We start from the raw sequence: 25,958 nt of genomic DNA, 5'->3' as shown, positions 1-25,958 counted from the left end.
GTTTTCAAGGTCCACTTCTTTTTATAGGGATTTGGAAATTACTATACAATTATAGTACACATATTATAATAAACCTATACTTCTGACCTTGTTTTGAGGTGATTTGAAACTTTGTATTTGCTCTTGTTGGAATGTGTTTCTGTCCTGTTTTAACTATTAAAAGAATTATTTGTTTGTAAGTTGAAAGAATGGTTTGGTCGACAACATTTCAATTGGAAGCATGGCATGATTTTTTTAGAAAAACAAGATGTATTATTAAAAAAGACTTAAAAATGTGGGATAATAGGATTAGTTATCAAAATTTGAATATTTTACTCCAATGTTGGAAGACTCCAATTTCTTTGTGGAAGTTACTATTTTTTAATGTTTATTGATTACCAAAATATTACACATTCTTCACAATACTGAAAGGAAAATGTCCGTTATAAACAAATAGTCGTTTCAAAAAAAATTAACAAAAACTATTATTCACAAAAGAAAAACTATTAAAATAATTAAGTATTAATGATATAGTATAATTTAGTATATCATTTTAATAATTAATATAATATAATAATATTATCATTATTAATATCTTGTTAATATAGTAAAAATAGTTTTAAATAATTAGTTTTGTGATATAAAGACTATAGTATAACTAATACTATTTTAAATACTTATTAATTTTATTTATTTCAATTTATAAGTCACAAAAATACCAAAGAAATTATAAACTTATTATATATTAGATGGAGAGTGTTTATTTAGCGAATTGTGTGTTGTATTTTACCAACTTCACAACACTTATCGAATTTATATTTGTAAGTAAAAATTGTAGGGATGCAGTGGAAATGCTTTATAGAAACCCGTGCACAACTGTTGATACCCCACAAACCCCACCACTTAAATATCTTATCGACCAGCAAATATTTGTGCGAGAGATTCAGGTGTTTCCACATTTGGAAACGATTGAAATTATGAAAGGAAATGTCCCATTACTCCAATTCCTTTTTATGTCGAAACCGCCTTTTAAGTTTAATAGGCGTGCCAGTTTGATCATTAACGACGAAATGACACCAAAAGTCTTTTCGTTCTTTTCGAATAACATAGTTGAACTGAAAAATGTATTTCTGACGGAGAGCGTGGACTGTTCGAAATTTTCTCGACTTCAAAAAGCGAGTTTTGTCGTCTCATCGAACATTAAAATGGACACTGTTTTCCCCGACAAAATGCAGAGATTAAAGTACTTAAAAGTTACTTCGCGAACAAAAGTAGATGAACAGTTTTTAAATGAACTGAAGTCGTATAATATTAATCAAATAGTCGTTGTCTTAGAGTCGAAAAAACAAATTAAAAAGTGTGCAGTGATGTACAAAAACGTCAATAAAGTTATTGTTTGCTCCAACTCGTATTGGCCTGAAATCCCTGCAAATGTCATTGTCATTTCATCGTCTTATTTTGAAGTCACTGGCGGCGCTCTTCCCCAAAAAGTGATTTCACAGTATTTGCCTTCAAAAATCCGATTTAGTTCTTCGAAAGTAATAAATCAGATGCACATTGATTTGAGTCAAGAAGAATGTATAACAGAGATTTGGAGTGGCCTCGATAATTTGGAAATAACGTTTCCAAGGCAGCTTGAAATGTATTTGGGTAAATACACCGAACAAATTGTACGCAGTGATTTGGCTTTAAAAAGACTCTTCTTGGAGAACCCGCCACCATTTCATGTGCCCGATAGTGTCGAATACTTGCAGTTACTCTCTCGCGATTTTTGTATCCAAAATTTTGAAACGATGAAGGTGAAGATGTTACTCCTAGTAGTCCCAACATTTCAATTTGCAAAAGGGAATACTAATATACTTAGCATGTCACTTGTCAACACTCAAATAACACAGTCTTTCAAAGGATTCGAAAATTTAAAGAAACTCAAACTCTATGGATGCACTATTCATTATAATATCGACCAGTTTTACCCAGATAGCTTGGCTAGTCTAGAGTGTTTCCCAGTTAACTTACCATCACATTCCAATGTATTCAAACTGAAAGTGACGAACTCATATACAGATAAATTCGACTTAAGGAAGTTCCAAAAACTTATTGAAGTTGATTTAACAGCATTCAACAATAAATTGAAGTTCCCAAAGAGTTTGGAGTCGTTAGTGTTGACTCACATTAAGGGGGATAAGATTGATATTTCTGGACATACACAATTAAGTTCTGTCTTCTTTGATGAATGCAGTGTGGAGACATGTTTATTACCAAAAGGCATTTCAACAGTCGTGTTGAATAAAAGCCAAGTTGTTCTCAAAAAGATGAAGAAGGTCTGTACAAAGAATCTTATTGTTGTAGAGAGTTCAATCAATTTGTTTGATATTAACAATGAAACTCTTCAACTCCTCATGTACGACAATGATATGGTAGTCACTGATATAGTGTTTTCAAATTTCAAGGCACTTATCTTTCCTCCTTTTAAGAAGGCATAAAATGTTACTATTGTTTATAAGTATTGTTTTAGTTATATTACCATTACTGTCTTGTTGTAATTTTTATAATAACTTATTCTATTAATTTACTAATATTAACATAATAATATTAATTTTTTTTATAGAAAATTCTAGTTTTAAACATTCTAAATAAAAATAAAAAAAAGAATTTCAAAAATATAAGTTACTGTTTAAACTATACTTATGTTATTTTTTATAGTATAGAACTTATCTATAAAAAGACAAACCTCAAAATAACGTCCCAATGATTTTAAGTTACAAACGGGAAAAAGACGAAAAGAGAAAGCCACGTCAATGAAGTTTTGGCAAAAATAGAAATGGATACAAACTATATTTAATTATACAAAGAATTAATAACGAGTGGATGATGACAAGAAAAAAGAGAAGGGCTTCAATATAAGGGCAAAATTAAACTCTAAAATACGGACCAATGCAAATTTTTGTGAAGACCCTCACTGGAAAGACTATCACTCTTGAGGTTGAACCAAACGACTCAATTGATGCCATCAAGGCAAAAATCCAAGAGAAGGAAGGTATTCCCCCAGATCAACAAAGACTTATCTTCGCCGGCAAGCAGCTCGAAGAAGGAAAGACCTTGTCTGACTACAACATCCAGAAGGAGTCCACTCTCCACCTTGTCTTGAGATTGAGAGGTGGGTTTTAAATAAAATTCGTCGTCTCCTTTGGATTCGTCGAGTTTTGTAAGCCATTTTACTTTACTCATTCTTTTGTTATATATAACATTTTTTGTTATTTTAAAAAAATTTTTTACAAAAGTTAATTATATTTTTTTTTGAGTGTTTTGGGTATAACTCTGGAACGTTTGACCAAATCTTCATTAATAACAATAAAAAATTCTATTATAATATTATTCTACTTTAGTTTTTCTCTTCGTTTAATACTGAGATATAATTTTGGGAATGAGGTTTTTTTGGTGATGAATCACTTTTTAGAAAGTACCCAAAACTATAAAAATGAAAAAATAACCAATTACTTAATTGATAATAATGTACAACATGTATCTTTTTTATTGTGTTTTGTAATATAATCAAGTGTAAATGATAATGGAAATTTTCAAGAAAGCTTTTATAAAAAATTTAACTTACTGACAAAAACTAAAAAATCAATGATTGTGTTTTTGTATGATGTGGTGAATTCAATCATATACCCAATTCTCTATTCAATCGTTTTGTTTTGCATTTTGGCGTTATACACACACTCAGATTTTTTTAATGAACATCTGAACGCAATTTGCTCTTATTATGAAAAAATAAAAGTTAAGAAAAGAACCGATAAAGACGTTTTGTACCTTCCAAAATATGTTCAAATTCCTCAACATGACATTTCAAGATACGAAAATCATCCCGTTCAATTGACACATTTTGAGAACGGCGAGGTTGTCCAAAACCTTCGCTTGAAGTACGAAAACAAAAATTTGTTTTTCATCGATGGGAAAAATGTTATTTGTCTTCCATTAACAAAATCATTAACCGTTTCCATATTTCGATACAAAAAGGAACCTCAATTCAACGACTTATTTACGTACAAAAAGGAAGTTCTTACCCCCGAAGAGATCGCATACAACAAATACAAAGAAGCAAAATGTGAGACATTACAACAAAAACTGGATTACTTTACACACATTTCCGACGAAGAAATGTCTCAAATAAAGCGTTTTAAACGAAGAAAATTCAAACAAAAGAACTCAATTGAGATCAAAGGAATACCTCAAACTTTTCAATATGGAGATACTGTTTTACTTCACTTTGACAAGGAAGAATTACTCGAGTTTTTTTATTATCCGATCAAGATGTCTGTAAAAAGTGTGAAGCACCAAACTATCATTCAACAGCACTTCAGTTCGTTGATAACAAAAATCACTGAAAAGAACATTTCCGATATCGAAGCAAGGCATTGGAGTTGTGGAATCAACTTTCTCCTTCATCGTCTTTTCTTTCAGTTTTTTGATAACCACAAAATTACCGCTAAAATCATTGAGAAATTTCAAGAAAAGGTGAGGTACTCACAATTACCTCCTTTAGTAAAAATGATGGATTTAACGGAACTTAATTTTGGTCCAAAGTTGCCTCTCATATCGTTACCAAAACTAATTCACTCCGATAAAACGGGTAAGACGATCATAGATTTTGACATCGAATATTCAGATGGAGTCCAAATGTCAATCGACGCCACGTTGCAGCTCCCATTAAAAAGTTCGCAGACTCACGTCAAAGTCGGACTTGCTGTCAAACAGTTGAAAGGGAGATTGAAAATGATGTTTTTACAAATCCCGAGCGAACGCGTCTGGGTGGGCTGTGATGAAGATCCAATTTTAAACATCATCTCTGAAGTCAAATTTGCGGGAAAAGAGGAAAAGGAAGAAAAAGAGAAAAAAGATGAGAAAAACGAAAATTCAATCTCGAGTGTCATCGCGTACTTTGTCAAAAAGGAACTCATCATGAGCTCATTTTTAAACCCTTATATGCAGGGTTTCCGAATTCCGAAGAAAACTCAGGACAAAAAAGACAAAAAGGTGCCATCGCTGGAAAATGTACCCAACGCGATCGAGCAATACAGAAGAATGAAAAAAATGTTCAAAAACGCCAAAAAGGAGAAAGAGTGAATACGTCAAGATTTGTTTATTTAGTTCAAAATTGTTTTGTATTGAGTTGCATTTTAAGATTTTTATAAGGTTTGAAATGTTTTAGTTTTTCAATTTTAGTATTGGAAAACAAGATTAATCATTTGACTAATGAAATAAAACGTCATAACAATCAGAAAAGTGATGAGGTAAAAGAATTGACGGAACGACCAGATACTTAAGTGACAAAAATCTTAGCATACAGACTGATTCAGATGAAAATTGTGGGAACGAGCCGGTTCTTGTCAAAAGAAAACAACTAGTTTGTTTAAAAAACATAATGTTAAAAACATCAATTTATTTAAATAAATCTGAACAACAAATTCGAAAACTCGAATTTGTTGCGGGCGTCCTTCTACACGGACACAACACACTTGCAAACATGAAAAATTTGCAGTCGATGTGAGAAAAATCCAATGAATTAGGGGTGAATTTTAATCCGTTCGATTTTCTTAATTATAAGATTTAAATTATGAGATTTCAACTCCACATCAATTAAATTCCGGCCCGAATCAGGCAAAAATTTCGGGTTAGTGGACTTTTGCTTTTTGTATTTTTACATTTTTTTTTATTTTTTTTGTTTTTTTTTGATATTTGTCTATAAAAAACAAAACGAAAGTTCGACTGCCTTTTGTTTTTTTCTATGAGTTTTGTTTTAAATGAAAATACGAAGCTTTTTTGTACCAAAACGGGGAGAAAAGTTTCAATGACGAATAATTTAAAAATAGTAAAACAACTAGTTCTAAATGGTTCCAGTGTTTCCACTTGTTTTTTGTCGAAACGAAATCCAAAAAAAACTGTTTTCGGATTAACCACCGGAAGTTGTGGACATTTTTGTGGAAACTACCGGGAATGATGAGCGGAAAGTAGAAAAAACCAAACCAAAAACAAAGTAGAAAGAAATGAGAGAGTGAGAAGAAAGATTCATGTGGTGACGATTGCAACAGAATATAAGTAGTGTATGTAACTCGAAATAACAAATAACAATGCTTGCAAAATACATCCAAGAAAACTGCACTAAAGGCACAATGATTAGAAAGATGTCCGCTTTGGCCACTAAGATGAGAGAAGAGAAAGGCGCTGAAGCCATTTATGATATGACAATTGGTAATCCACAACTCCCCCCACCTAAAGAATACTTGGACGCTCTTGTCAAAATAGCTCAGGAAGAAAAGCCAATGTGCCACGGATATTCAACATCAAACGGTGACTTGGTTGCAAGAGAAACTATGGCAGAAATCGTCGACCAATTTGAGGAAGTCAAATTGACGGCAGAAGAAATAGTAATGACATGTGGTTGTGCTGGTGCGTGTAATGTCTTCTTACGAACTGTGCTCGAAATTGGCGACGAAGTCATCATTTTTTCGCCATACTTTTTGGAATACCCATTTTATATTGAAAACTATGGTGGTGTCCCTGTCAGAGTGAATACACGATTTGAAGACGGATGGCAAATTAACATCGATTTGCTCAAGGAAAAACTCACATCAAAGACACGTGTTGTCATCATCAACTCCCCCCAGAACCCAACCGGTGTTGTATATACACAAGAAAAGATTGACGAAGTTATGGACTTGCTTAGAGAACAAAGCGAGAAGAACCAAAGACCAATTTGGATCTTGAACGATGCTGTGTATTGCAGAGTCGTCACAAAGAACGCCCCAAAGTTCTCTATTTTCCATAAATATCCTTATGCTGTTATTGCTTACTCACTCTCTAAAGATGTTTCCATTGCAGGTGAAAGAGTCGGCTGTCTTGCAGCAAACCCATTGGTACCAAACTACCCGGACTTGATTAAGGCAATTGCCACATCAAACGAAATTCTCGGATTTGTTCACACAAACAAATTGCACATGAGAATTCTGCCACTAGTCGCGCATGCTATTGTCGACTTGTCGCTCTATGACAAGACCAGAGAAATGATGTGCCAGTGTCTCGACGAGATGGGGATCAAATATATCAAGCCAGAAGGTGCTTTTTACATCTTCCCAAAAATTGGCGAGTACGACGAGTGGGAGTTCTGTAAGACATTAGCAGAAAATGGCATTGTAACAGTACCTGGTAGTGCGTTTGATGCTGAGGGATACTTCCGAATCTCGCTCTGCCAACACCCCGATGTCTTCAAGGATTGCATCCCTGTGTTCAAGAATGCGTACAAAGCAACCATTGAGAAACTGGAAGCCGACAAAAAGAAATGAAGCTGGGTTCATTTATTGGTCATTTATTCAAACATTTTAGTTCTTTTTATTACTTTATAACATTTCAAGTATTATATTTAATCTAATAACTGATTTACTGTAGTTTGTGGAATAATAATAGTATATATAGTATACAATAATAGTAAAATGAAAAAACAAAATAACACATTAAATAAGAACACTATTACGTGGAATGGGGATGGCAAATGAGAGTGAACAATTGCTTGATGATAGAAGTGATTGTCAATGTGATGTAATCGTCTGGGATTTCCGAGAATGTGTTAATGAGCACTCCACTCTCATACCTATACTTTTCAACGAGCGATGTGTATTTGAGGAGTTTCTCGAGCACAAAAGAGGCACTATCCGAAAACGCGGAGTGTCTGAAAATCATGAGAATGAACACGATGACATTGATAATGGGATATGACAAATTCTCTGTCTTCCAGTCCAACGAAGTGAGTGCTTCGACAATATCGGAAGTCTTCTCTGTGTTGAAATAATGTGACAGTATCATATTCACATAGAGCAAGACTTTCTTTCTTTCTCCATGTTTTATCAACTCGAAAATTGCCTTTGGGTTGAGTAAATATGCATTGACCATTGCAACAAAACAAATAGAGTATTCGTCTTTGAGTTGTTTGATGTCAACATTTTGGTTGCAAAGCATCGTCTCTGTCAAGAACAAGTCGACCAAACACCTTCTTGCAGCCCCATTTTTCAGACTCGAGTTGTTGACAATGTGAAGGAACATGACTGGTGACTCTTGGAAATTGAGAAGACAAATCAATTGATAGAACTGTGGAGTGTTCATATATGTTGTGATGACAAACCTGTCCTGGAAGAACTCTCTAAGCTTCCTGTACACTTGTGTCTTCGTACTAATACTCAGATATTGTGGAATGACTGGTTCCGAGTCCACTAAAAATGGAGAACATAATATAAGTTCATTAAGTTCCATTGCTTGTGTAAAGATGTATCGATTTCTTCTGTGGTTTGAACAGTCTGATGTTATTAACAATGACACTAAAATAGATAGAAGTCTCTGGTTTGGATTTTCTCTGTCAAGAAGTGAACAAACCAAGTCCACAAGTTGTTCAGTATATGATGTGATTGTTGTGTACGTTCGAATGCATTGAATGGCTTCAAGTGCCTCCAATTCACTCGAAACGGGTGTTGCTCTGTAATTCCAAAATTCCGAGTGGAGTAATTCTTGGGATGAATTGACATAGCGTCCGTCCTTGAAAACGGGAAGCACACTTCCGTACTTCGACTGCGCGTCTCCAAGTCTTCTTAAGAACAGTTCATGAATCACATTTTCCATCAACGGCAAAATCATTGAGGAATAGTGTTGTGCGTTTGTTTGGGAATACAGTGGTGTAAACATTTTCTCTTGAACAATGCCATCTGTCTTAGTGTATTTATCATTCCTTGAGAAAGGTGCATGTCCTATGAAGTACGAGTTATATAACAAATATCCATTCTCATAATTCAGTGGCGTAAAAAGAAGTTCTTTCATTAGAGCACTCGGCACCTTGTTTGCTTTCGAGTAAATCAGATCCGACATCTCGCAGAATTGGTCCAATGGGTCGCTTGGAGACGATTTGAGTACAACAGAACAGTTCAAAGTGTTCTCCAAAATCTTGAAGCTGATGCCAAACTTTGTGAAATGGTAAAGAATGGCTTCGTAGAGTTTGAAAGATCGATAAAACTGTGGGATTTTGGATAAGTTTTTATAAAACTGCACCTCAGAGGGTTGGCCATAGCGCAAGTACTTTGTGATTAAGTCGATGGTGTTAATAGTCATCGACGTAAAGTCGATCAGAAGTGGGTCAAATCGTCCGTTCTTCATTTCTTTGATCAATAGCTCTCTGAGCATTTCAGCACGCTCAGCCTCACACGTCTCTGTGAATTCTTTGATCGCTTCTTCCAACGTCGAAACAATCCCGAACTTCGCTCCAATCGTGACGACTTCTCCTGTGATCAGTTGTGTCTTTTGTTGTGGGACCAACGAGTCGATAGTGTCGTTGATACAAGTAAAAGACTGGAAAATCTTTTGGTTGTTCGAGTCTTCAATTTTCATTTCAATTTTGACGTTTTTGTCTGCGTAATACTTGAGCGCGGGATGGGTGAACTCATCGACATAACTTGTTGAGTGTTCGACAAGTTGTTTATAAGCGTCGGGTCTTTCATTGACAGGGAATTTATTAATTTCTTTTAACGCATCTTTTAATAATGAGTTGATTTGGTTTCTTAACGAGAAGGTGTCGTTCAAGTAAAACAAGTCGTGGTTAAAAATAGATCCCCACAACAAGTCTTGATGTGTTCTAAACAGTGCCCTTGAAATGGGATCTGTTGCATTCCCGACTTTTGCTAGAAACAGCATCGATTCGTAAAATCCTTGAAGTAACACACTCATGACGGTTGAGTCGTGGTGAACCTTTTCGTTGTCTTTATACCTGTCAGAGATCATATCGTAAAACTCGTGGATGGAACACAATTTGTCTTCTGTTCGTGGTTTGAAAATGTCGAACAAATCATCAATGCCATATTGATCGAATGTCTTCACTCCTCTCATTGTCATAATGGTATTGTACAATATCTGTGCAGATACTCCAATTTCAATAGCACTCAGACAATGATAATTTGGGTGATAATTATCAATCCTTTGTACATACACTATGAACTTTTTGACGGACTCTACATCTTCAAAATTGATGGAAGTAATCCCTGGAATGACAAAGTGTGACGGAATGTTTTGTTGATACAACGACTTGAAGTTGTCAACTTGACTTGCGTCCTTCTTGTACTGTGCAAACAATTTTGTGTAAAGCGACTTGTAATTGATTGATAAACTCTCTTCAATATTGTGCATAAACACATTGGTCTTCTTTGAGACTGTGAAGTCCGGGGCTCCAATAGTAAATCCTGCTTTACAGAATTTCAACGTATAATCCATTAATATACACCTCTCGTCGTAGTCCAATGAAAACCCATTGATCATATCAGATACAACCAAATTAGTAAGAATGTTTGTTTGAAGCCAAACACTCTTATCTTTACATTTCTGTGGTACCCATTGATTAGTAATCCCTTGTAAGTCGGTCAACGTATATCCTTTCTGTTGATACTTTCGTTTCCTTTCCTTCTTTATGTCATTATACAACTTCACAGAACAGTTCAAACGATTTGGTCCTGGTTGCCCACAACTCGGTTTTGGCTTCACAATTCCTTCGACAAAACTTTCTTCACTTCCGCTCTCTGTTCTCACATTAATCGTTGTTGCATCAAAAGAAACACTTGAAGACACAGAACGCACCGGGCCAGACATATACTTTGTCCTTCGCTTTTCTTCGAATGAAGGAGAGACCGAACAATCAATTCGCTTCTTCTGTGGCTTTGAGAAAGCTCGAAATATTGAGGAATTGATTGAATTGGAATTATCATTTTGTGTTGGAATAACAGCACCAGAAGATAACGCAGAGAGTTCGTTTAATATTGACACACATGCAAGTAAATGGTCGATGTGATACAACTTGACATATGATGAAATGTCGAAAATGTGGCACGATATGATATCAACACCACATCGTCTTATTAACACAGCCAAGCAATATAACAATTCGTCGACAAACGTTTCAGTTGGGTGCACAGCGTTATGTGACGCGATAGAATACATCTCAGCCATCTCCTCGCCGAATCTTGAGAGTAAAATATTAGAAGTGCATTTCACATTGAATTGATTTGCTTGTAAAATAATTTGTGGGTGGAAGACATTAAGAGAACAGTGGAGCAATCTAAGCACATACTCCAAACATGTATAGTATATCGGGTTCTCCGAACTTTCTTGTGCGAGTGCTGCATATGAGATGATAGTGACTGCATTCGTCAAACTCTTAATTTTAGTATTAACAGCATTACCACTTAATACTGAGTTGTGGCACTGTAATACATGAAAAGATGCATTCATAGCATATGATATCAACGATTTCTTCCTATTCAAGGGGTTTTTCTGTCGTGGTAAAACGTATTTTCTTGGGAAGACCATGTTGTAGGTGTTTCCATATAAAACACAACGAAGTTCATTGACCAAGTAAATAGGGTCATGGATGATTTCATTTGGACTCACCCCAACAGTACCACCAACTTCGGCAGCAGCCTCTCCAATTGCTTCATTCGGTGAACGGAGAAAATAGCGAATAGTATCCCACACTATCGTGTAAATACCATTTCTATGTGGAATTGAAACATGTTGTTGTTCTGCTCTGAATAATTTGTTGAGCTTCAATTGTTGCAAAGATCGTAAGTATGTGCACGTCACCCCAAAAGAGTATGTCACTGGAATAGTAAAGAAAATGTCGACCAACCTCCACAACAATGTCGCGTGTTGTTGAATGTCTGCGTCAATTAGCACATTAATTCCTTTCGCTAATGCCAAATAAGCGGCTTTCACGTTAGCCTCAAGTGAATTTGTGAGTTTAATGAAGCTATCAAAAACGATATTTGGATCGATCGAGAGGAAGCTGAAGAGCTCTGCGTGACGATTACGGGGTTGATTAAACACTGCTGTAATAAGAGTCGAGACAAACCCTATTTGCTCTGTTTTGTCTCTAATTTTGACGTCGTCGATCATACGTATAATTGTGTGTACAAAGTACATGACACTCTCTTTCTGATCACCATGAAGAAGTTGTTCGAAAAGGTCGAACCGGACGTTTAGTAGCAACGACATTATAGCGATAATTGTTTTACTTGCACTATACAATCTTTCATTCTTCTTCTCGCCATTGTTGTCATTGAAGATTTGAATGATCTTTGTCAGTAAAAGAAGTGTACTCTCCGTCTCCACACCCGACTCAAAAAGTGTTGGGGAGTATGCATTAAAGCAATCAACAGCATTGACGATAACTGATGTGATCGAAGTGACGTTGAGCCCAATCCAAATCACAGTAAAGTACAACAAAAAGTAGTTCTTTAAGACATAAATGACTTTTGAGTTTGTCACACTGTGCATCTCCGCAAAAAACCTCAACACACCTTCAAAGTCTGAACGTTTTAATTCTTCGGAATTGATTCCAATAATGCATTTGTACTTATTTGGGTTCTTTAATATGAGATCAAGTGCAGAACAGTTGTCGAGACGAAATGCCGTTTCCAACTCCGGGTCTTCACAAAGCGTCTTTTCTAATGAGTTTAATACAAGAGAAAGGGCGTTAGTAAATTGCATGTTCCCAAACCGAGAAATTGTTATGAAAAATTTGGTCTTGGCCTTCCGCTCAACACCAGAAGCCGCCGAGATGTGACTAAAAGAAATGTTAAGCCTTTGTGTGAATGTTATTGAAATATGAACTGTTTCTATTAACAAACATCATTTCCTGAATACCTTTAGTAAAGAGCGACAACTTAAAAAACTCGTCCAAACAGTCGCTAAGGATTTCGAGTAATGACTCGGGATACGCACCACTCGGCGCACAAAAAACGTTAACAAATTCGTCCCAAATAGCAATGACAATTTTGGGGTAATTGGTGTACTGTTTCACCGCATTTTGTGGTGGATGTCTAAGAATCAAGAAGACTTGTTTCAATGAAAACACAAGACTTTTCAACGAGTTTGATACAGTTTGGGATTTAATTGCTTTCAGTGTGTGTTTTGAATAAAACGTGAGTAAAGAGTCGATGACAAAACGGACGTTATTGTCTTTAGTGAGTGTCTGGTCTCTCATCTGTTGGACAATGAAAAAGTCCAAAATGCCACGCAAACCAGTTTCAAGTGTGTGCGACAGTTCGGTCGGTAGTAAATCAATTTGTTCTATCAACCCTTCTAATATAGAAGTTGCAGTACTCAAGTCGTTTGCACGGAGACTATGCCGAATTACATCACAGTCATTCAACAATTCTTCACGCGACGTTCGTCGTACGCGCTGCATCAAAGTTATTGAGTTCTTTGTCGGCTTTTTGTGGTTATGGTATTCACTATATTTTTAATAAGTGTTTTTTTATCGGAAGTTATTTGGAAAATACTTTATTTTAACTTGTACTTTTTTGATTGTATTACCGATATGTTTTGTTTGAGACCCTTTTGTTTTATTGTAATAGTATTTATTTAAATAGTTTTAATATTATTGGTAGTTTAATAAACAATCTGTCGTGTTTTGATAAATTTTAAGAAATTTAACAATAATAATCGATCAGATGATTTATATAAATTTTAGTTAAATTATAATTTTATTGTACTCTATTCAAAAGAACAATAGTAATAAACATTACCATACAAATATAGATACGTAAGAGCCATATTTTATTATTTTCTCTTTACAAAATACAAAACGAAATTCCCGAAACACCAAAGAAATTTAACGTAAAATGTTGACTATTACACTTGTGAAATGGATTAAAAAATTTTGTGGATAAACTTAAAAAAACATGAGTACGAGTGACCTAACACCAACTCAAATCACGAAACGGGTGATTGAATTTGTCAAGGTGTGTTTTTGCTTTATTTTAATAAAAGGTGTAACTTACAGGAATCTCTGACAAGTTTTAAAGTTGGTTGTACAGGCACTACACTCAAAAAGGAAGACATCAATGTTCGTTATTTTATTATTATATTATTCATGAAGATTCATATAGAGAATAACGTATAGAAGATTCACGCAATCACCGCAATCGTCGACGGGTATGATGTCAAAGACGAGAGAATTCTTTCAGAGATCATTGAGACGTACTACAGTTACATTCACGATGTTGAAAATAAGTACTACAAAAATTCGGTAGTGATGATCATGGAATTTGTGAAGAAACAGTCTTCGTTTCTACAAAAAGTGTTATTCACAAAAGTCCAAGAGAAACAACAACTCTTTTGGAATTCCATCGAGTACACTAACATTGGATTGTTCTCATCTTCTGACAAAGAAAGGTATTGTGTCGATTACATCAACGGATTTGGCTTTGAAAATTTAGAAGGGTGGATTAAGAACCAACGAGCTCCATACATTCGATACGCTTTGGTTGTTGTTAACTACATCCTTAATGTGAAAAATCACTTTGAGAACATCTATGAAATTATGTATATCTTCAACACACCGGAGCTCATTAAACACCAGACTTTCGTCGACATTTTTACTGCATTTTTCGTCGTGTTGTCAACTAAAGTTCAATTAGGTTTGTTATTCAGATAACTCCAATGAACCCATTTCACCTCACCAATAGAAAGTTACGTGGAAATCTTACGCAGTTGTCTTGATAAGAACACAATGCTCTTTTTTTCTTTTTACCAACGTTTTGTCATTGAGGAATTGTTTTACGTCTGTCAGAGTCGTCTTCAAAAATTCGAGGAGAGAGGTGACCCCTTTTTCAAACAAAATGATTTGTCTCTTATCTTTCAACGAGCAAACGATAAATTGCGACTCCGTGAAGAATACAAGAAGGGTTACAACAATGACAGTTATACACGACAAGCTACAAAACCTTTCAGGAAAAGTCGGAGCCCAAGCAAATCCCGGACGCGTAGTAAGAGTCGGGACTATTCTCATGTCAAACCAGTCGAAAATAAATACACCCCAACTCCCAACATCCCAAATAGTGTGAGTCAGTCCGTCGAACGGACTACTGAGGCTCAAACAAAGTGCTCTCATCAACGGTCGTTCGCTCCAAAATTAACTTCAGACGAACTCAAACTATTCGACGAGAAATTTGCAAAAGGAACAAAAGAGTTATCGCCAAGTTGTTGTGCAAGTCTCAGTGAAGATGTTATGGACACTGACTTTTTGGAAAAGCATCACTTGTTCATCTCGATCTTTATTCCCAAAAACAGTAACTTTGATTGGATCATATCGCAAGCCGTCAATATTGGGAAGTGTCAATGTGACTTCGATTATTCCACTCGAGAACTCATGTTCGAGTTTTTTAGTCACGAAGATGTCATTGCGTTCATCAAGTTTCTTGGGCAACAAAGTGTGAGGTACAAAGAGTTTTAAATATGATTGTGTTGTTTGTTAGATGAACATTATCATTTTTCTATTTAATTCTAATCAAATCAATTAAAAAAAACTATAGTCTAGACATCTTGATCCTTTTTCTTACTTCTCTTCGGTTGCTCTGTTGCTGATTTCATTGTTGAGATTTCAAAAAGTCTGATCGCCTCTTCAACATGCTTTTCTTCGGCCTTATTGTTATATTGTCACATACAATATATATAATATAAATATAATATATTTATAATATATAATAATATGATGCAAAAGAAATAGAAGAACAAACAATATCAGACATGGTCATCTTCGCTAAACTTTCCGATATTCGAATAATGGCTTCTAACTGTCTAACAGTAATTGGAACCCCACCATCATCTTCATAATTTTTCTCCTTTGCCTCTCTCACCTTTTGTCGGATGTTAACAAAATAATCAGCAAGTTTTGACGACGCACTTTCTGTCAGTCGAGGTACACAATACTCCTTACAATATGAGATGTAGTTTTTCAGTGTTTCCACATTCAAATTGTCAACATGGACTTCTTTTCGATGGACATCCAGAATATGTCTAACTATTCTCGAATCATTCTCTTTGTTTGGGACATCTCGTATCATGAAGATCATATCAAATCTTGATAACACAGTCGCCTTCAAGTTGATTGAATTGCCAAATGATGTTCTGTCGTTGAATTTACCAAAAATAGGGTTGGCAGCAGCAAGTACCGCTGCTCGTGCATTTAGAACGGCGGTAATCCCAGCCTTTGCAATAGAGATCGTTTGTTGTTCCATTGCCTCATGAATAGCAACTCGATCAATTTCATTCATCTTATCAAATTCATCGATGCACACGACACCTCCATCTCCAAGCACCAAAGCACCCCCTTCCAAATAGAATTCACCAGTTGTGGAATCTTTGTTCACAGCGGCTGTAAGCCCAGCCGCTGAAGAACCTTTCCCACTTGTGTAGACGCCAATTGGACTCACCATCTTGACAAACTTCAAGATCTGACTCTTAGCCGTCCCAGGATCTCCCATCAATAGAACATTGATATCACCACGAAGTCGTGTACCATCGGGCAACCCTTTTCTACTCCCACCAATCATCAAACACAACACAGCCTCTTTAATATCATCGTGTCCATAAATAGCAGGTGCAATCGATTTGATCAATTTTTCTCGTGTTATTGTCCGGGCGACTTCCTTCATCATCTCGTCGTCCTTTGGAACCAATTGATTTGACTTTTCAATGCCAATAGCACGGATGTATGCAGAGGATATCGTGCCCTTCTTTTGAAGAGACGCACCATAAATACCTTCAACGCGAATACGTTGTCCCGCACTCAACCCACTCACTAAATACCTTTCTAATATCACAACAACTGTTCGAGGAACTTCACCAGGCGCGACGTTCTCGGGAGTCTCTTGTAATTTGAGAATCATTTTGTCGACAAATTTGCATTTCTCAGGAATGATATCATAAGGATCTTGTGGACACTTTTTGCCAGTGACCGGGTTGTGTCCGTCGCATGAACGAGGATATTGGACGATGCCACAACACGGAGGAACATAGACTGATGTCTCTTTGCCACAACTGCGACAACGAAGAAAAGCTTTGACTACCTTTGGTTCAACTCGGGAAATGGAAACAATAATACCATCGACGCGAATCACTTTGGAAAGATGCGACGACTGGAGCGAACGTGGCTGGATCACCAAGTTGGTCGCATCTTTCACTATCACTTGCATCAATGGACTTCCGTCTTCGTATTCAATAAAATTTTCTTTTGGTTTGAAGTCGTTCATTGGTTTAACTATTGTAGACAACACGTTCTCAAACTGGTTTATAAATCAATTTCTTTCATAATACTAATTGAAGGAAAAATCTTATTGAAATACTATAACACGTGATACTCCAAATGTTTAAGATAATTCAACAACACACAAACAATTGACAAAAACTCCGATGAGTGTTTATAAAACGCCTCTTTGATACTTTCATCGAAGTTCTGAATATCCGAAATATCAACTTCCAAAAAGTATTTCCCGTCGATGACATTTGCCTTGAGCTGTTCTCGATATTCAAATACGTTATTTTTGTGACGACTGTAATTTTTCACAAAGTTACGAATCTTTAATTCAATGTTTCCACGGACATTACCTACGTCCGTAGAGTAAACGTCACTCCCGTCACTTGTCGCAATGATCCCCTCCATTCCTCAATTCTTGTCTTTTTTAATAAGTTCCTTTTATTTTTATTAACATTATATTTATAATAATTTATTGATAAATATAATATTATTTAACTAAAATTATATAATATATTGTATTTTATTGTTAATACAAAAATTGTTAATTTTACAACAAATTATTTTTTTGTTTTTTTTGATAAAAATTGTTATTAAACAAAGTGAAAAAAATTCCTTAAAACGTAGAACAAAATAGAAAAGAATTAAATTCCTCCAACAAATCTTGGTTAAAAAATATCTCTATTTTGATTTAATAGAGACTGTCAGTTCGGGCATTAAAAAAAAAGAAAATTTCACGAAATGAGAAAAAATCCAAATTAAAAAAAATGATGTTTTATTTTTTAAATTAAAATTGGTAAATCAAACGAACACCATTTTCTAGTTTGGTTGGTGATATTTTTATAGTTAAAAATACTTCATTTCATGTTTAAATTTACAATCAATAATGCCGAAATAATGATATAATCATTATTATCGTTTTCAATCCCGTATTATCGCTTTGTTTTTGTACTAACAACAACCCACACATTAAATACGGTGAAAAAAAGACAAATATGCCAAGGAAACAATAAATTCAACCACATTTTTTGTTTACCGAAGTAAAATGCCGAAAGATCGGCGTTTACGTTCCTTGCCATATTACTACTAAAAACAACACTAAATAGAAGGAACAATCAAACAAAACAATGGTAAACGCCACAACATGATAATGCCCAACCAAAGGAAGTTGAATAAAATGTGTTTTTCTAATTTTAACAAACTCAATGGTTGCGTGGCGATCTAAAAATGGGGCATAAATACGATTTGTGGATCTATAATTATAGGTAATATATACTACAAACAATTATCCCAAAAACTGATCACCACTTTGTGAAAAGAGAAAGCATAAAAAAAAATACAAAACCCGTGTCGCTCGTTTCACTGTTTTCATCAAAAATGAAACTTAACAAATTACACGAAACAAATATGAATAAAAATAAACATAAAAAATAACTTTGTTTTTTGATAATGAAAAAAGTGTAGATCAAGGTGAAATGTATTTAAGATCTGCCCTATATATAAGGGAGAGATCCAAAAAATTCAATCCAATGTCGAAAGACACACAAAGCACTGACCCGTTTGCTTTCATCGTAAACAAGCAGACCGACTGGAACACCCCATACAAACCACGCGCTGACGTCGGCACCTCTAGGGTTTCCAATTTGATCAAACAACCCACCGATCAAATCAAACCGGAACCCAAGCAAGAGAAGGTCGACCGCCGCGAACGCCCCGTTCAACCACCCGCCGCTTTACCAGTCGAGCAACCGCCACCGCAACGAAAAGCGACTGAGAAATCGTTAGAGAAAATCAATTATCAAGAGTATTTGGGTGGGGTTCATAAATACCGTTTGAAAGGATCAAACAAACATTTGGCTATGGCGTACTACACATTGTTTGTAAAACCCGTCTTTGAGATTCACCAGAAATCATCGAAGAATAAAGACCCGGCTCAATACTTGAAAGACGTCGCTAACGCTTATGGGACGGATGTCTCCAGGTGCGCGTCGATGTTCGAAACATTAAACAGATGGTTGTACTCCCCAAATAGCCTCACAAAAACTTCGGAAAGCATTTTGTTCCGATCGAGCGAACCGTTCTTGAAAAACATCGAACAACGCGGGCAAAGCGATTACCCGTATTCGCAACAACCAATGTACCCCCCTAAGGAACAGTTTAATGGCATTTCCGGTCTTCCAAAGGATTTGACTTCAGCGCTCGACGCGTCGTCTAAAAAACAAACAACTATTCAACCAATTCCAAGATATCCAGCAGCTTTCCCATTTGGGTATGATAAAAACCCAAGATACCCACCAGCTAGACAGTTCGACGATTACTACGAACAATCGAGGTTTGACCCAATGTTTGTTTTCTATATATTTTTAAGCTTAATAACATTCAAACACATTGGAGATTCAGTAGTCTTAATGAATGGGAATGATTTATTAATAGGTTTGATCCAAGATTTGATGGGAGATTCGATAGAAACTATGACGCTAGATATGATAGACAGTTCGACGCTCGGTTTGACCCAAGACTTGAACCACGTGGGTATGACCGATACGACTCAAGAGGATACGACAGAGTACAGGACAGATATTCCCCACGCCCAGATCCAAGAACCGATCCTCGCATCCCATTTGATCCAAGAGGTGAACGACTTGAAAGAGGTATTCAACAACTTGATCGACCAACAGAGAGACCACTGGAAAGAAGTGCCCAAATTGACAGACCCCCAATGGAACGACCATTGGATAGACCTTTCATTGACAATAGACCACCTCAACCAGACAGACCTTCATTGGACAGAACACCAAATGACGTTAGACAACCAATTGACTCGAGACAGCCTTTGGATAGCCGTACACCTTTGGACTCAAGACAACCTCCAATTGATCCAAGACAACCAATCGACTCGAGACCACCCCCAATTGACACCAGACCACCTCCTATGGACACAAGACAACAAGAAACCAAACCGGAAAAACCAATGGAAAGACCACTCCCAAGCGACGCTCGTGATCAAAGAGGTTCTTTGGATAGAGCTCGACCACCTTTGACTGACGCAAGACCTCCACCTATCCAAGACCCAAGACCACAAAGCATCGACAGAAGAGACCCCCGCGATCCTGCATTGTTGGACAGAGGATACGACAGAGGGTATGACCCACGGTACAGAGACTATGACATGGGAAGATATATGCCACCACGAGACCAAAGAATTCCATTCGGCAAAGATATGTACCAAGAACCAAGGTATCCACCAATCGATTCAAGATATCCCATGGACAGATATCCACCACCTTACGATAGAGACTTCCAACCAGACCCAAGGCTCCCAATCGAAGGAAGAGACTCCAGAGACCCTCGGGTGCTTGACCCACGTGATCAGAGAAATATGCCTGACCCACGAGATCCAAGGATGATGGATAGAACACCAATTCAAAGACCGCCTATGGAGAGAGATCCACGAATCCCAATGGATGCAAGAGAACGGAGTGACAGGATCGACAGAAGCGAGAGATCTGGCGTGGAGAGAAAAAGAAACAATTTCGCCCCACCACCTTATAAGTGATTTTTAGTGTTATTTACCCTTCACTCTACCATTTATCATCAATTAAACTATTATATTACTATAATATATCATGAGTAGATGCTCTATTGATAGAATTCTTAAAGGAGGACTCTAGGTGTTAAATTATAGTATAAATACTATAAAACAGTAGTTAATTGTAAAGAACACAAGACTCAATTGAACTGAATAACGATAAACCGCGACGTTGTAAATCGCGTCGACGACGAGCTTCCCAAAAAATTTCCTTTTCTGGTTTCGATGGAATACTTAAGTTCATCAGAAACCCGGCAGTCGTTGAAGTCCTTTGACACCGAAATGAATGGTGTAATTTGAAAGAGGAAGTCATCACTACTTTCCCCAAACCGGAATACTCCCCTGTCTTCCTTCTTGTCTGTCACAAATTTGTATACCCAGAAAAACTGTTCCTCCGCAAAGCAACAGACGAACGAATGGATGTCGCCCGACCAAAGTGACCCTTTTATTTCGTTGTCTATAAAACATCCAAAAGGCTCATATAAAGTCGGGAAGACAATAATCATGACGCCGCTCCGCCCATTAATTTTTGGTAATACGTCTCGTAGATCTTTACCATCTAAAGCGGAGTCAAAGACCGTCTTGTGATTTGTCATTTTAACACGCTTCAATACTTTGCCCATGGTCTTTGTTAAAAGTAAATTATTCTCTTCATTAGTCCGAGGTTTTAAAGGTTTGAACTTCTTAATTTCGTCGTCACGCTCTTTAGGATACGATGGGTACTTCTTATCAACTTTTTCATACACCCGATGCTCACGCGGGGAATACTCACCGTCACTATCACTCCGCTTCGGCACAGAAGATTGATCTATTATCTTCATTTCACCAAGAAAAACTTCTCGCTTCTCGGCAAGGCTCGATACAGAATCGCGCGTCCGAATAATTTCATTGTGTAAGAATTCGACGTCGCGCTCCATCTGAGCGATTAACTCCTTCTTTGTGGAAATGATGTCTTCGCACACTTTGACGGACTTTTCGAGTTCCGAGAACATCATCTTTCGTGGAACGGAATGTGCGATAACGTCTTCTTCTTGATTCAACTGTTCGAGGACTTCGCTACGTAGTGCTTTAAATTGTTCGAAAGCGGACTCCACGCGATAAAACGTGTTTTTTTTCACGGCTTGGATTCGGAGCAATTCAAAATCCATCGACTACTTTTACAGTTCTTTGAACTTTGATTTCCAAAGGGTGAAAAAGGAAAAGATATTTCGAAAAGAAGCACATCATTGGTTTGCATTAAAAACAGCAGTGTGTCCACCGACCTCTCCCGATTCAAAAAAATGAAAATGAGAAAGAAAAGTTAATTGAATTTAAATTGAGGGAAAATGGCATTGTGAATGATTTCATATTCAAAGAAGTCCAGAAAACCCTACTTGGAAGTTGTGGAAGATTGAATTTGGAAAATGCTTGGGAAGTACTTGGTATTGTGATATGACCAGTGTCAACGCTTCAAATCGGATCGCAGGTGGAGTTTAGTGAGAAGGAGGAATATCTTCTTGAGTTCCAATGAATTTAAACATCATAAGAGAGTCGAAGGGGTTAATCCACTTCTTTCTTTGATTCTTACCAGTTCGTTAAGTGTCTTTTTATATTCTTGTGTTTTTTGTATCAGTATTTTATAGTTCAATTATAATATAGTTATAACTTTATGAAAACAACAAAACGATGGTTTATTAACAAATTATATATTTCTAATTTATCTATATTATTTTTTTAATTAGAGAATTCAGTCGATTTACCAGTTTGCTATTTTTGCTATAGTTAGAAAGAGAATAAAAATTCAACTTAAAAATTATAATAAAATAACCAATGAACAATTAGATAATTAAATGATTATTAGAGAATAGATATATTTTTGTTTTTTAAATGTTATTGAATGTTTCACATTTTTTCCCGGTGGGAAAAAATAAAACTATAATTAAATTAATAAATCAATTAATTGAAATTAGCAGATGATGCACTGATCCTTTGGTACTTTTTCGTACTGTTGCTTCTCATAATCCTCTCTAATTTGTTTTGGTAGCAAAGTGCATTCTGTAATGTTTTTGCAAGTGACGTCTTGGCATTCCAAAATAGTCAACAATTGAATGGTCGATTTGGGGAGGTTCAAAACAATTTGGGACGACATCGAAATGTCAACGCACTCTGCTTGTGTTTCTTCCAATCCTTTTAAATCGACGTTTCGAGACCCAACACATACAAAATTTTTCACGTTCTTTGTTAAGACAATTGTACAGTCTGTCACATCTTCAATTCTTACAAACGGCGCGTTTGCTACAATACTCTTCCCAACAACGCCTTTGATCTCTAACGAATTTTCAGAAGCAAACTCACCCTCTGACCCAACTAAGAGTTTTTTCATTGGGCGTTCAAGTGAAAGTTTGACATTGGGGCATTTTAAGATTGTCAGATCGTTCACGCAATTATCACATTCGAACGTCGATAATTTGGGCAAGTCAAAGAGCGCAATCACCTCGCAGTTTTTCATTTTCACTTCTGTAATATCTTTGCAATTGTAGAGGCGAAGTCTCTCGATTTTTTCGGAGCAAATAGAAGACACCTCAGACCCTGTTAATGAGAACGTTGTGAATTTTTTGACATTCACAAGAAGTTGACTTGCGAGTGACACTGTGCATTTCTCAAGTCTGAACGATCCAACTCCATACAATTTTCCATTTGAAGGGACGGTAGTGTTATCCACAGCAAACTTTTGGAGTTTTGGCAGATCAAAATTCATCAGAGGACTACCAATGACACTCAATTGAGTTAACAGTGGTGCATCGAGGGTTTCCAAATTTGGGTTGTTTGTTAATGAGAGCTCAGTTGCGCTTGGCAACACAATTTTCGATAGACCAGAGACTGAAGATATAGTGACTAAATTTGCAGATGGAAGGGTATACTCCATCATTTCTTCCATCTTCGACGAGCGCGAAAGAGAACTTCGTGTTAACAACACCTCTTCTGCGTCAATAGAAACATTTGATACGACAAAACATCCATTCACCTCCACTTTTCTTGCTTTCACATTTATTTTCTGTGTAAAAGTGCACTGATAAAAAGTGATACTCTCCGAACATATTTGTGGGAGTGTTGTGATGAAGCACGAGTTCACATAAACCTCTTTCAAGTGTTTTGGGAAGACAATGTGTTCCAACTTTCTTGTAGTGGGAACGCTTAATATTTCGACACTTTCTGGGAATGAAGTGATTGGTAACACACTGTTATCCAATTTAAGTACTTTGACCGTCGGTGGCACTATAAGTTTTTCAAGAGACTTCAAGTAAATCGCTTCACATTCTACAACATTTGTTTCGATGTCCAACTCTTTTAAATCGGCACATTGCTCAATTGTAACAATTTTCAAGTCTTTCTGGTCCAATTTAAGGCTGACTACAGAGCAGTTGGAACACACCAATTTCTCAAGTGTGCTTGGCAACGCAATCTTGGGGCAGTTCAAATCTTGTAAGTACAACTCTTTGACGTCCAAATCGACTTTTAAATCGCCGGGTTCTGCTGGTTGTTCTGGGTTGATAAAATCGATGATCCGCGCCTTTTCAACTGCATACTTTTGAGCGCTTTGGGTAAATGTTGGGATGTCTTGTAGATGCATAGTGATTATACCGTCTTTCATACCAAAGACCCACTCTCCTTTTCGATAATATGTGACTATCTGACCGTTGTGAACTTCAACCGAAACGTCTGTCTTTTGGCGACTCTCTGGAATTACAGACATCACATTGTCCAATTGAGAGACGTCGCAAATAACATGAATGGAGCAACTTGGGAATTGTAAGTCGGCTTTAAAAGGGGTTGGATTCTGAGACGTCTTGGGTCCGTTCAGTTCTTCAAGGCAATTGATCGTAAGACGCTCCAGTGGCATGTCGTTTGTTATTGTACTGGTGTACTGTGCGGCCCTCAAGGTAATTCGTGTGATTTTTGGTGAAGCTTCAAATAATGCGCATCTTGTGTATAAAGTATCACAATCGTAAATATGGAGATGACACGTAGTGATTGGAATAGAGACGTAGTTGCAAGTCACAGTTTTAGCGTTTTTGAAAAGCTTCATTTCACCAATGACGTTTTTGTCGTTGTAAAAAGGAGTTGTTTCAACTGAGTTAATTGACTGTTGGCACTTCTTGTTTATAAGAATGAAGGTGGTTGCGTCGCGAAGGGCTGAGAGATAGAAGACCACCTTGGTGAGGTGTTCTGCTCCCAACATCACGTACAATTTTAGTAAATTGAGTTGTTTTTTTCTATAAAATAATTATTTTATCATTTGGTAACTTTAAAGATTTGTTAACTATAAAATATAGTAATATATTGATTGGTTTTATAAATCATTCTTATTGTATAAAAAAAAGGAGAGATTGTCGATAATGAAAAACCACGTTATGATGAGTAGTTAAGATAAGAGTAGTTTAATTATGGAGATTTTTATAATAATAAAATCTATTGTTTATTTTATAAAAAATAATTAATTAATTTATTAGATTTTTCTAGTTCAAGAACCAAGAAACGAAAAATGAAAAGTATTATAGTTTTTAAATTACAATTTATTTATTTAATAAATGGTTAAAAAACTATTTGTTACTTTGTTTAAATTACTATAATTTTTCTTGGATAATTTTGAGTCTATTATGAATTTAAAATATTATTATTATTTATAATATATGAGTATATGATTTTTATAGTTATTTTAACCAATTTTTTAAGTAAATAACCAACATTAAAAAAAAGATTTCGAATACATATATGGTGTTTGTTCAAAACATTTTCAAATAATTTTAACCAATTGTAAAAAATTCATTCATAATAAAATCACATCTAAATGTGTAGTAATTAACGAATAGTACCCATTCTATAAATATTTTAATGTGTTCAATATTATTGAATGGGTGTTGTTTGTTTTTAAACAATTGGGGATTAAATTATGGTTCATAACACTAAAATCATTTAAGTCATTAACATACACTTCAATTTTGGCAATGTCTATTATAGGTGTTATTATCAAAGATATGTTGTTATTTAAACTAATAATAATATATATCAAAACATGATGAATTTTTTTGAAGTACAATACGCTCTTGAGTCGTACTTTACAGTTATTGATATTTCAGAGAAAGAGTCTCTTCGTATTTTAATGAATTGTGAATCAAAGAAGAGTATAGTTTCTATTGTTTCCAAGATCAGAAAAGTTTTGAAAGATAAAGATACAAGTATTACAAAGTTTAAAGCTCTTATTTTACTTCACTTGTTATCTCAATCAGAGAA

The 25,958-nt window shown here is 35.9% G+C and overlaps 9 protein-coding genes across 9 annotated transcripts; 5 read left to right on the top strand and 4 right to left on the bottom strand.

Annotated features, from left to right (window-relative positions):
- Nucleotides 1-728: 728 nt before the first annotated feature.
- EIN_222370 (hypothetical protein) lies at nt 729-2,462 on the top strand (the record flags this gene model as incomplete). The annotated part of the gene is made up of 1 exon (XM_004254817.1): nt 729-2,462. One exon carries the CDS (start codon nt 729-731, stop codon nt 2,460-2,462), a length of 1,734 nt encoding a protein of 577 aa, XP_004254865.1.
- A 1,147-nt stretch (nt 2,463-3,609) lies between these two features.
- On the top strand, nt 3,610-5,106 carry EIN_222360 (hypothetical protein; the record flags this gene model as incomplete). The annotated part of the gene is made up of 1 exon (XM_004254816.1): nt 3,610-5,106. The coding sequence occupies one exon, from the start codon at nt 3,610-3,612 to the stop codon at nt 5,104-5,106; it is 1,497 nt and encodes a 498-aa protein (XP_004254864.1).
- Nucleotides 5,107-6,110: 1,004 nt separating this feature from the next.
- On the top strand, nt 6,111-7,322 carry EIN_222350 (aspartate aminotransferase, putative; the record flags this gene model as incomplete). The annotated part of the gene is made up of 1 exon (XM_004254815.1): nt 6,111-7,322. The coding sequence occupies one exon, from the start codon at nt 6,111-6,113 to the stop codon at nt 7,320-7,322; it is 1,212 nt and encodes a 403-aa protein (XP_004254863.1).
- Nucleotides 7,323-7,506: 184 nt separating this feature from the next.
- Nucleotides 7,507-13,249, bottom strand: EIN_222340 (hypothetical protein; the record flags this gene model as incomplete). Its single annotated transcript, XM_004254814.1, has 2 exons — nt 7,507-12,643; nt 12,690-13,249. 2 exons carry the CDS (start codon nt 13,247-13,249, stop codon nt 7,507-7,509), a joined length of 5,697 nt encoding a protein of 1,898 aa, XP_004254862.1.
- A 496-nt stretch (nt 13,250-13,745) lies between these two features.
- Nucleotides 13,746-15,298, top strand: EIN_222330 (hypothetical protein; the record flags this gene model as incomplete). Its single annotated transcript, XM_004254813.1, has 3 exons — nt 13,746-13,805; nt 13,967-14,483; nt 14,532-15,298. 3 exons carry the CDS (start codon nt 13,746-13,748, stop codon nt 15,296-15,298), a joined length of 1,344 nt encoding a protein of 447 aa, XP_004254861.1.
- Nucleotides 15,299-15,378: 80 nt separating this feature from the next.
- Nucleotides 15,379-17,506, bottom strand: EIN_222320 (DNA replication licensing factor mcm5, putative; the record flags this gene model as incomplete). The annotated part of the gene is made up of 3 exons (XM_004254812.1): nt 15,379-15,486; nt 15,582-17,129; nt 17,240-17,506. The coding sequence occupies 3 exons, from the start codon at nt 17,504-17,506 to the stop codon at nt 15,379-15,381; spliced, it is 1,923 nt and encodes a 640-aa protein (XP_004254860.1).
- Nucleotides 17,507-18,627: 1,121 nt separating this feature from the next.
- EIN_222310 (hypothetical protein) lies at nt 18,628-20,654 on the top strand (the record flags this gene model as incomplete). The annotated part of the gene is made up of 2 exons (XM_004254811.1): nt 18,628-19,442; nt 19,532-20,654. 2 exons carry the CDS (start codon nt 18,628-18,630, stop codon nt 20,652-20,654), a joined length of 1,938 nt encoding a protein of 645 aa, XP_004254859.1.
- A 173-nt stretch (nt 20,655-20,827) lies between these two features.
- EIN_222300 (hypothetical protein) lies at nt 20,828-21,835 on the bottom strand (the record flags this gene model as incomplete). The annotated part of the gene is made up of 1 exon (XM_004254810.1): nt 20,828-21,835. One exon carries the CDS (start codon nt 21,833-21,835, stop codon nt 20,828-20,830), a length of 1,008 nt encoding a protein of 335 aa, XP_004254858.1.
- A 797-nt stretch (nt 21,836-22,632) lies between these two features.
- Nucleotides 22,633-24,906, bottom strand: EIN_222290 (hypothetical protein; the record flags this gene model as incomplete). Its single annotated transcript, XM_004254809.1, has 1 exon — nt 22,633-24,906. One exon carries the CDS (start codon nt 24,904-24,906, stop codon nt 22,633-22,635), a length of 2,274 nt encoding a protein of 757 aa, XP_004254857.1.
- Between the last annotated feature and the right edge of the window lie 1,052 nt (nt 24,907-25,958).

Source organism: Entamoeba invadens, assembly GCF_000330505.1.
Source record: "Entamoeba invadens IP1 unplaced genomic scaffold scaff_1105074725849, whole genome shotgun sequence".
In the NCBI taxonomy this organism is placed as follows: domain Eukaryota; phylum Evosea; order Mastigamoebida; family Endamoebidae; genus Entamoeba; species Entamoeba invadens.
Note: the sequence above shows the minus strand (reverse complement) of the source record. Positions and strands in the feature narration are given on the sequence as shown.